Source organism: Acartia tonsa, chromosome 11 (assembly GCF_053477335.1).
Source record: "Acartia tonsa isolate MP-2025a chromosome 11, ASM5347733v1, whole genome shotgun sequence".
NCBI lineage: Eukaryota > Metazoa > Arthropoda > Copepoda > Calanoida > Acartiidae > Acartia > Acartia tonsa.
The window spans coordinates 21,923,540-21,935,132 of record NC_137270.1 but is presented as its reverse complement, the minus strand read 5'-3'; the positions used below and the strand labels follow the sequence as shown (position 1 = coordinate 21,935,132).

The 11,593-nt window shown below is 37.3% G+C and overlaps 1 protein-coding gene across 1 annotated transcript; it reads right to left on the bottom strand.

Annotated features, from left to right (window-relative positions):
* Nucleotides 1-5,252: 5,252 nt before the first annotated feature.
* Nucleotides 5,253-10,505, bottom strand: LOC145331569 (uncharacterized). The gene is made up of 7 exons (XM_080176288.1): nucleotides 10,446-10,505; nucleotides 9,325-9,487; nucleotides 8,741-8,788; nucleotides 7,577-7,692; nucleotides 6,681-6,722; nucleotides 6,097-6,141; nucleotides 5,253-5,816 (listed from the first exon to the last, which is right to left on the bottom strand). The coding sequence occupies exons 1-7, from the start codon at nucleotides 10,475-10,477 to the stop codon at nucleotides 5,693-5,695; spliced, it is 570 nt and encodes a 189-aa protein (XP_080032414.1). The 5' UTR covers nucleotides 10,478-10,505; the 3' UTR covers nucleotides 5,253-5,692.
* Nucleotides 10,506-11,593: the final 1,088 nt, after the last annotated feature.

The following is an 11,593-nucleotide window of genomic DNA, read 5'->3' as shown; positions in this document are numbered from 1 at the left end:
TGGCGGTCGGACCGCTTTTTAGCAGGTTTTAGGCTATTTTATATTTTTCACATTTTTCTCCATATCTTCAGTGTTTATGGTCCGATTTTCAAATTTTTTTCAGTTATAGATATCAAAATTAAATTTCCCGTCATTTAAAGAAAACAACCATGAAGGCCAGACTTCCTTTTTAGCAGGTTTTAGGCTATTTTTATATTTTTCACATTTTTCTCCATATCTTCAGTGTTTATGGTCCGATTTTCAAAATTTTTTCAGTTATAGATATCAAAACTAAATTTCCCGTCTTTTAAAGAAAACAACCATAGTGGCCAGACTGCCTTTGATCAGGTTTTTGGCTATTTTTATATGTTTTACATATTTTCTCATATCTTTGTTTTTTTATCCAACTTTTTGGGGATATCAGTATCAAAATAATTTTTCCCATTGTTATGTGCATCTTTATCTTGATCTTGATCTTGATAAGGCTTTCAGCTTCTTGAAGCTCCGCCTCCCCTTGTTAATGACATTTCTTCTGGTGTCTGGCCATATTTGTGAGTGAAAGTATTCGTCCACATCTGTTACAGGGGCCATTTTTCGCTACGTAGACCCTTGCTTGTCTTTGTTCTTGTTGAGTTTCTTGTCCCTCCTTCTCCCTGCAAGTTCTCCTGTGTCTTGCTAAGTTCGTCTTACTAATATATTTATCACAGTAGTTGCATTTTCTTTGGTTATCTCTGTCAGGTACTATTCCATCACGACTTTTTTTGTGATTCCATAGGTTCGCCTCTTGTTGGAAGACTTGGTTGCATTTATCACAGGTGAAAGTTACTTTCTGACTAGATATATAATGCAATCTTTTGGCATGGACGGCCAGGCCTGCCTTGCTTAGACAGACTTTGCCACACCCTTCGAAGTCACATATTAGGGATTCATCCTCTGTTCTTGTGATGTTTCTTTCAATCCTCTCCTCCTGGTTCTTGTTCCCCAACTGTTTCTCCCACTTGTCTAGGTGCTTTATCCTTGCCTTGACTAGCCTCTTCCACGTCTTTCTTTCAGTGAGTGTACTTATCTTGGTATAGTCCCACCTTGCTTCTTTGACTAGCTTCTTATAGAAAAGTATGGTCTTTCTTTTCTTACCTGGAACCTTGGGTAGATCCTCCAACTGCTCCATCCAACCCAAGGTGACAGATTCCTGTCATCCTCCATCCTCATCAGGTGACCTAGTCTCTCCAAGCATCTCTTCTCCACCTTAAGTCTAATGGATTTGACTCCTAACTCTGACCTGACATCCTGCATGTTCACTCCCTCCTCCTGCATCTGGATCAGGGGTGGTTTATTCTTCCTGCTCCAGATGTATCTGTACATGCGGTCAACACAGCTCTGGAGTTTCTTGATATCTCTTAACTGCCAGGTGCGTACATGGCAGTCAAAGAGCATCGTGCTCTCAACGCAAGCCTGCGTGATCTGGGCCTGGGCCTTTTTGGACAGTTTTGAGCCTCTAAGCTGTCCTTTGACCTTAAACCACGCTGCTCCTGCCCGTTTCTTCCGCTGCTTGATATCGTTGTCTGGTCCTAGCCAGGTTCCCAGCATCCTTATCTTTCCTCCCTCCTCCGTCCCGAATAACACCTCCTCCTCCTTGTCATTGTTGTTCCTTTCTTCATACCACCCCATCACCTCCTTAATAGCTGGTAATCCGATCTCTATCTCCTTTCTGCATCCTATAACTGACGTATTATCTGCAAACAGCTCCTTGTCAATACGAATCCTCTTGGCCTCCGAGTTAGGTTTCTCCCAGATCTTATCTGATGGGATTAATGATCCTGGGACCCATTTGTATGCAATCCCTACCTCTAAACCTGCCTCCTCTGCTTTCCTCTTTCTGTTGTTTGCAGCTACTCTCATAACCACCTGATGGTAAACATTAAAGAGCACCAGAGATGATGGATCTCCCTCTCGGAGCCCTCTGGCTGGCACCCATGGGTCACTCATACCCTCTCTGCCTCTGACTTTGTACTCTGAAGTCCTGAAGTCCTTTCAGAACCCTCAGTGCTTTAGGTCCCATGCCATACTTGGTCAGGATTCCCCACAGGGCAGGTTTATTTACCCTGGGGTAGGCCTTTCTCAAGTCCAGGAGCCTCGCCACTGGAACTGTCTCTGGATCCAGTCTCTGTCCTTGCGCCTCCATCCTCCGTCTCAAATCTGTTGCATCCTCATGAATCCTTATCATCACCTGAGTTGCATCCGCTGTTGACCTTCCTTTCTTAAAATCCGACTGATCATCATCAAACAGCTCCAACTTCTCGGCCCATATTCTAATTCTGTTCGCCATTATTCTTGCTAAAATTCTGCTGCCCATGGCCAGCAGTACCACTCCTCTGTAATTATCTCTCAGATTTCTATCACCTTTCTTGTGTAGTGGAACAACCATACCAACCTTCAACTCCTCCTCCCACTTGTCAGCATCATTTTCAAACATAAACTGGACCAGTCTTATAATTCTCTCTGTCACCTCCTCTCCTCCTTTCATCAGCATAATAAGTCTAACTCCATCTTCTCCTGGCGCTGAGTCTCTCATCTTTCTCATCTCTGTCAGGATTTCCTCTCTTTCTGGGGTGGCCTCTAGCATTTCACTCCATTCTCTGGCTCTGTCTGTATTGCTTATGTCTGTTACTCTGTTTACTGCTCTCTCGATTTCATTGGGTGTGTTTTCAAATCTTTCTTCAGAAACTTTTTAAAAATGTTCTCTGAATTCTTCTTTGGTAATTGTCGTAAAGTCTGTTGGGCCCTTCCAGTCACGTCTTCCCAGGTCTTTTAGCACTTTATACATTTCGCCTGAGTCACCTCTGCCTTCAGCCTCTTGGCATTCTCTGATTCTGTTGTCCCACCATTCTGTCTCCCATCTCCTTGTCTCTCTCTTCATTTCGCGTCTTGCCTCTCGTAATGTTTCTCTGGCACGCTCCATTTCTCCGTCCATTTCTTCTCCATTCCGTCTGGCTGTTTCTGCAATCCTGTTACGCTCGGTTACAGCGCCAGCAATCCTGCTTTTCATGCGCTGTAGCTCCTCCTCCTTACCGACCATCCAGGGATTTTCAATCCTTCTCTCTGACTCTCCACAAACTTCTTTAGCTGCTTTAGTCACTATCTCCATTATCTCTCTGTATTGTGTTGTTTCGGCCATCTCATTTCTCTCCATATTTTCTGTAAGTTCGTTTATCTTTTGTCTGTAAAGTAGCGCCATTTCCGTTTCCTTCAATTTTTCCCACCTGATTTTTGGTATCTTTTTCTTCACCTGTGTCTTCCAGTGCCATTTCTTGATCTCCAGTACTAACTTTTTTGGTTTATGATCTGAGATTGTCATTTCCCCGACTGTATTTAACTTTCTGACATACCTCTGCCTGTCTTCTTGTCTCATGATGAAACCATCGATCTCGTACCACAGACCTAGCATCCTGTTGAACCATGTACCACGTTTTTTCTGATTGAAAAAACTGTTGAGATATGTTAATCCCTGTTCTTGACATCATCTAATCAGCTCCCTTCCTCGTTCATTGGATACTCTGAGACCAAACTTCCCCTTGACTCCTTGCACCTCCTCTCCTCCTCCTACATGCGCATTGAAATCTCCTCCACAGACAAATATGTTTCTTCTTGCCCACTGTTTGTGCTCCGCTAGAATGTCTCTCTCAATCTCAATCTCATCCTCGTTATTACCCGTAAAAACCTGTAGGTAACCGCCGTTAACGCCAGACCTCTTTTTATCACTGACACTGCTCTCTTGTTCAACTTTTTTGCTTGACCATTGTCACACCACCCTTGCAGTAGATCTCCTCTTAACAATACTCCAGCTTTTCCTTCACCAAACCACGCTACACCTTCTCTTTCTGCACGCACCTCACTCAACAACACTGCATCCCACTTCTCTTTTCTTGCCTTCTCCGCCACCTTTCTTGCTTTAGCTTTATTCATTGTTCCAAGGGACATCCTTTGTACGTTCCAGGTTATAATGTTGTATTTTGTTGTTTTATCTGTCGTCTTCTTTCTCTTTTCTTGTCTTTTTGCCCGCCTCCTTTCCCTCCTAGCTTGCTTCCCCTCTTCAGTTTTGTTTCTCCCAGGCCCCGGGTTGGGGTGTATTGTCTGTAGCCTTAGTCTTATTGTGTTTGTTAACTGTCTTTCACTCTTAACACCATCCAAAATGTCGCCCACAAGGGGCCTTCGCCACGAAATTTTTATAGAGAGGGGCGGAGTGGCTGGGTACGCCCCCCTCTGTTGCCAAAAAAAGCACCATGGCTGTCCTCCCATGTCAGGTCTCCTTCCTGGTTCGCTTCTCCAGCCTCCTGGATTCTTTGCCGCCAGTTTTGTTGCCAATCCTGTCGTTCCCGCTGGGCCTGCGGGGAAGGGATCCATTTGCACCAGCATGTGCATCTTTAATGTAATTTACTTTGACCATCGTCATCATACAAAATAAAACAAGGTTTCCTGTTTATTTTATCTAATAAATCTATTCTTGATTTTAATAAATACCCTTTAAATCTACTTGTACGTATTCCCATCTACGTTTTTTTGTGCTTGTCATCCTTGTTATATAAGTGCTCCAATTTTGTAAATTGTTTGTTTATATGTATTTTATGAAGAACTTATTCGTTTATTTGGTCAAAATAGATACATATAGACTAATTCAGCTGGTGTATCTAGTTAGCTATAAATAAATATTAATAAACAAGGATGACAACATCCATAAAAGCGAAGCACTGAAACGATAGGACAAACGGACATTAACACTTGTATAGTGTCAGAACTGAATAATCATAATATAAATGTATATGAGTCAAAGCAAAATTGTAAGTAAATTTGTTGAAAAACTGCTTGATTCAGGATAATGTTTATAGACAGTCATACTTACAGTTTTAGGACTTGATTATAGAGTTGCTTCGCTTATTACATTATACTTTGTTGTCCCAGTAATCAATAAACCAAAAATCAGATCACTCGGATGATTAGATCACATACAAATTTGTTGTTAAAAAAAGTAAAAAATCAACATGTTTAAAATGGACGTACGGACATTTTGGTGATGATTATAGAGTTGCTTTGCTTTCTAAATCGTACCTACCTACTAAAGGAATCACCATGCAAAATTTGAAATCTATAGGACAATTCTAAATGCCTAAATTAACGAAAAAAAGTTATCCGTTACGGACGGACGTACGGACGAACCGACGGACCGACGCTAATTATAGAAAAGCTTCGCTTTTAATTTAACAAAAATACAATGATTTAATACATGTTAATACTTTATTTACATTATTATCATATAAAATTGAAGTCATTTACAGGTTGATACAACCTAATTAAATCAACAATGTATGCATGACAGTTACAATATTTTATACTTGTTATTATAATTTGTTAAGATAAATCTAAAAGTCTCATATAAAAGTCTATGCCCCTAGAGGCCTCTAGGACATTTAAAGTGGGTTTGGAAGGAAACCTAGTCACCTTACCTAAAATGTTTGTTGTAAAAAGAGAAAGGGTAAAATTGGGAAGGGGGCATTTTAATTATCCCTTATAAAAATAGTTATAAACTTTCCCAGAACTAATGTAAAGCTACAGTCTAAAGGAGAACCTTATCGGTTCAACAGTTAGCAAGATCCTGATAAAGTAGTTGTAGTCCACAAATAGGTTTGAGTGGAAGCACCAATATGTTATTGATACTTTTTTATCCAAACAAAGAAAGTAAACTTCCAATGATATTATTAGATCCATTTCTTCTGTTATTATTTCCATTGCTACAATCTCTGGGACAAGTCAACCTTCTTCCAGTTCTTATCCTCCGACAACACCTAAAATTAGATTTATTTAGTATGTACCGAAGGATCTCGCTAACCACAGTACAGATATAGATATGTTAATAGTTTTTTTTTTCGCTTTGTATTACAAATAGCTTTCTGCGGATATTAAAATGAAGATTAAAACCAGTTGTGTTAGCCCCGAGAGGCCAAATGCCTGGGCCATTAAAACTGGCATTAATTTTATGATTTTTATTTTAATGTTCGTGGACATTGTCTGTACTAAAGTACATGATTTTTCAGTATGGCTAAAAACCAGTTTTAATGTACTTACTGTCCTTTGTTGTTTCTACACTTCCAAGATTCTTGACAACCATAACTGTGAAAAAAAAACAGAATTAGGATATATAGCTACTGGTGGCGTCGCCCTTAGCCTCTAGGGGCTTTGCCCCAAGAGGTAATTAAACAATAAAATTAAGTACGTGCCTAAAAATAGGTACTGAAAAAAAATTGTACCTATCCAAATTTCTACATACCCCCCAAATAAAAAAAATGGGGGGGTTGTGTGTGTCCCATCCCTCAAGAAAATAGCCTAAAACCACCACAGGACCAGTGGGTATATTCCCTGAAGAGTAGAGTCCAATCGGTTCAGTGGTTACCGAGATCTTAAGGGACGGATAGACATACAGACAGACAGACATCAAGCTACTTTGTATTATAGATAGTAGATTTGCTAACATCGCCCCCAATTTCCCCTTTATTTTATTTTTTGAAATTTGTTAAAATCTTAGACTTCTGTTTATTTAAAGATATATGGTCTTATTGATTTTTTATGCCTTAAATTAACCATTTATGTCACCACCCCCAAACCAAGAACTTTGTATTATCGATATATTAACTAATTGGGATTTGTTTTACCTTGCAACTGGTTGGTTCTGTGGCAGTTGTACATTATCATAACTAAATAAGAATTAAAATATTTTAAAGTTACTATATTTTTCAACCTATTTAAAAAATACACTATTTTAAGACATAAAGGTATATTTGGTTCCACGCCAAATGTAGGAGTGGAAAAACATCAGAGCAGTCAAACGAAGGAGTCCCAAACGTCGGAGTGGGATAAACGCAGGATTGAGACAAACGCAGGAGTGGGAAAAATGTCGGAGTGGACAAACGCAGGATTTTTGGGACAAACGTCGGAGTGGACAAACACAGAAGTCCTAAAATTTTTTTTTTTCAATTTTGAACTTTTTTTCTATACAACCCACCCCCCTTATTTTTCTTGGTTAGGTTAGGTTAGGTTAAAGGCCAGGGGGCCGAGCGCTGCGGCTAGGCAGGCTAGGGGGCCGAGCGCTGCGGCCATAGTCATTATTTTGTAGACATAGGTATACAAAATTTGAAAATTGTCATATTTTAAAATAGCGGACACTACTAGATTTTACTTAAACAATGTCCACTCCGACGTTTGTCCCACTCATATATTTGTCCAATCCGACGTTTGGGACTCCTGTGTTTGTCCACTCCGACGTTTGGGGTAGGACCGTATATTTTGATTTTAGCAATCATTTTCAATTAATTTTTTTCCAAAAAAGATATAAATAGGTATGAGACATTAGATAACAGCAAAATATAAGAATTCATGAGAGAGAGGAGAGAGAGATAGAAAGTAAGGCTAATTGTAATGTAAATGTATTGTTGACATCCCCATAAACCCCCTACCTCACGCCATAGGTATGAGAAAATGTACGAATAATAACTTTTGTGTACAAGTCAAATGGCCTTCGTGGATTAAGTAAAACAAATAAAAAACTTACGTATTTTGATTTTGATTAGTAGTATAATCAGGAACTTGGCTGTCATAAGAACTAGCATACTTTTTCACATAATCTGTGTATGGGTCTTGATAACTGTTTGATTTGCTCCAACTATTAAGTTGAAGATGCTTACAATTCAATCATATCTTAAACAAAAGAAGGCTCTCTGATATCTAACTCTCCGATTATATTTTTAGTCTTATGATGTTATCCAATAATACAAGCTATGTTACATATTATTGCACGATATAATTTTCCAAAGTTAACCTTTATTGATGGATGGATATATTTTAGTTTAGTATTAGATACAATAAATTTATAGGAAATAAAAATTACAAGAATAGATGATCATACTGCTAAAATGAGTCATGACCATTGAGTCAATTTGAGGGTTCAAATATAACTCTTTTGGTGTTTCAGTAAAGGATGTAATTAGTTTCGGAAGTTATCCTAGGAAATTTAATTATTTACAGCTGATTTATCATATGGATAATGTGAAAAAAATCACCATTTCTGGGTGAACTTCCTAGTAAATTTATGGCGGATATTTACTTCACTGTTTTCCTTTTGGTTTGATTCAGTGATAAAGGATCTTCCCTTTCCACATATGGCGTTCTCCTCTTAGAATTTTTTTTTCAATTTTTTTAATGCGGCTAGGCAGGCAATGGGGCTGAGCGCTGCGGCTAGGCAGTCTGGGGAGCCGAGCGCTGCGGTCAGAGTTGTTCGTTGTCGGGGAGGGGGGGAAGGGGGTACTCAAATTTTCAAAATTGTAAAGAAAATTTCTAAGAGAATATTACCCCACATATTTATTGTATGGGCTAAGCAAACAGTCATGCATAAAGCAGCAATCTTTCAAAGCTACTGTATATGATCAAGTATAATCAGTTATAAATCAACTACAGATATAGAAAAATAATTTCCCTGAATTGGTAATAAATGTTTTTTTATTCATAGACTTGTGGGGGCACTGGAAGTATTTTTTTCTCTTGGGGTGGTACCCTCCCACAAAATAGTTATAAACCGTCCCAGGTGAAAAGCTATACTGTAAATGAAAATGATATTAGTTCTGTGGTTAGCAAGATCCTTCGGTAAAAACAGACAGACACATAGACATCCTGTTTATAAACATTAACTGAATTTAAGTTTTTTGTAAACAATCCTATTTGGGTCAATTTCAAAGGTATTTTCCTGATAACTAAAACTGCTACCAACCTAAAGTAAATATTATATTAAACAACATTCATATAACTTATTTATTTTCGGGAACACAACATCAAAAACAAGGAAAACAACATTCATTAAAGCAAGTATGTTAGTATGTCAAACGAACACTTGTAGAGTGTCAGACCTTGATAATCAGAAACAAAATTGTAAATAAAGCTGAAATATTGCTTAAATAAATGATAATGCCTAAGGACATACTAAAATTTTTCTTTATTATGGAGATGTTTTACCTTTAAATATTTTACCCTGTTGTCATACTAGAAATTAAGATGACGTCAATCAGCATAATTCGGCCAAACGTTGGAAATACAATGACATTTTGTTGAACTACTAAAAAAACTTCTATCTGCTGAGATTAATATTTTTGTTTTTGATTTTCTCGAACGCTATTTAAGATAGACAGCAGAAATCTTCAGAGATTTTATAGGTTCACATTCTACATATTTCAACCAAGTTTCATTGTGATTTGATCATTGTTACGCTACTTATAGATGTTTTTATCCTTGTTTTAATAAACAACTTACTATTCCACTTGTAGCAACAGGACTAGATGGAGCATATGGCTTAGTACCAAGATTTTCAACATCAAGATCAAGGGTTAAAGAAATATCACCAGTGCCAGCAGGGGGCAGCCAGTATTCATCCTGGGGCAGGCCGTATGCAAATTCTTTCCCGAGTTGCAAAAAACTGATGTAAAAATATTATTTCAAATAAAATAACTAATGGTGGGGAACCTAATTAGAGATCCCGTAAAATTGTGAGGTTTAGTAAATTCAGAAACACCCTATAAGCAAACCCCCAAATATCTGGCCCTTCTCACGGATTTTGATAGAACAGGAAAGCAAGTAGGGTGGGGGGGGGGAGGCAAATTACATTTTGCATAAAGATTTCCTGACTTTAGGGCAGTCATTTTTCCCATACTCCATTCATTTGGAAACATTTGTTTTAGGTCTTTAAAAAACTTTAATTATAAAATTTGATCTTTTTGTGTTTTTACTTCATTTTAAGATATTTTGTGTAAAACAGTTAACAGTAAAAAGAAAAAGATTTAAATAAAAAATATAAAAAAGATTTAAATAAAAAAACCTTTTAAAAAATAAAATAAAATTTAGAAAAGAATCCAAATAGAAGACTCAAACCTGAGAAAAATATCTAAAAGAAAAAAAAACAGTTTGATAGCTTATACAATAAATGTATAATCCAGACATCTACCTGGTCCGGATCTTGAACAAAGTAGCTTCGGACAAAGTAGCTTCAGACAAAGTAGCTTTAGACAAAGTAGCTTCAGGACAAAGTAGCTTCAGGACAAAGTAGCCTCCTAAGGAAAGTAGCCTCCACTGTTAATAAAGGTCATGGCCGCAGCGCTATATTTCTATTTTTCTTAGGAAGCTACTTTTCTTAAGTAAATGTACTGAAGCTCCTTTGTCCTAAAGCTACTTTGTCCTGAAGCTACTTTGTCCGAAGCTACTTTGTCCGAAGCTACTTTGTCTGAAGCTACTTTGTCCAAGATCCCCTGGTCCAAGTAGTGGAGATTTTTTTTTCTGCTAGCAAATTGCTTTTTGTTCTTTTGTAGGGACTCAGCAAATAGTAAAATGTCATTTTTAGTAAATTAACATGAGATGATTCTTTCGACAATTTAACTTACCAACTTACAAGAATAATTGTTCTAAAAACCATTTTAAACCTACAATAAAAAAAAACCTCATTTTTTATTCTTTGCATGTAATTTTTAGAAATGTTTTGGAAAACAAAAGAAAGCATGTAAAAATGCCGGATCTAGTGCAGTTCAAAGTAAAATGTTCCCGGTAACAATTATCGAACGGTAGAATGTATCTTATGGTATACAAAATAACTGAAATAGTCATTACTCAATAATGCACAGTTATCTCGCAGTGCACATAAATGTGCAAAAGACTTATTAATACTTTTTCTTCAGAGAAACAAAATAGCTATTCCAGATTTTTTTATAGGCCTTCTTATACCGCTTAACATGGTGTGCAGGCATAATGATTGGCAACTGGCAGCCTTTAAAGTACATAGATTTGGGAGATAATTGTTACCAGGAACCTTTTACTATGAACTGCTCTAGATCCTAAATGACTTTATATACATTTTGTCATATGCACAGCAAATAACAAGTAAATAAACAACACAAAGCATATTTGCACCTTTTTACTCTCAGGAGTTGGTTAAAACTGTATGCTTCACAAATCTTGTGTGGGAAAAGAAAGCAATTTTGGTCAATTAATGATCTGTTAACATAATGCGTAGCATTATTAGCAAAAATATTTTCAATATAAAACAATGATGAAATACCAACCAAGTTGTTTAACTTCGTAATACCCCCCCGCCCCCCCCCCCCCCCCCACTTTAACCAAAAATATAAATAAATGGCAGTATAAGTAGAAACCTTTAAAATAAAAAAAAATATATTAGGTTAAATTTTACCTTCCTAATTTGCTCTGGGGCCAAAACTTATAAAATTAACTTTGGAACAATAAATTTTGGACTGGTTCTAGTGCCCAAAAGCCGAGACAACCTAAAGAATGAAATTTAGATCCATTGTCCTATCCCTATTTTCATCCTATTTTCATCCCCAATGATGATACATAAAATTAACCCGTCTGTAGAATACAAATATTGGACACTTAACTCAATGAACCAACTAATCAAAACGTATTTAAAGTTTTCAATGATGTTAAGCCGACGAATATGAAAACGTTATTATAAACTTTGGGGACTAGTGTAATAAACGTCTCAATGAATGTTTGTGTTTGATTTGTGTAAGTTAGG

Coding starts and splice junctions, on each gene's coding strand:
- LOC145331569 (XM_080176288.1), bottom strand. CDS start 10,477: ATGGTTTTTAGAACAATTATTCTTGTAAGTTG. Junction 9,488..10,445: donor ACAATTATTCTTGTAAGTTG/GTAAGTTAAATT, acceptor TTTTTACATCAG/TTTTTTGCAACTCGGGAAAG. Junction 6,723..7,576: donor ACTAATCAAAATCAAAATAC/GTAAGTTTTTTA, acceptor ATTCTTATTTAG/TTATGATAATGTACAACTGC.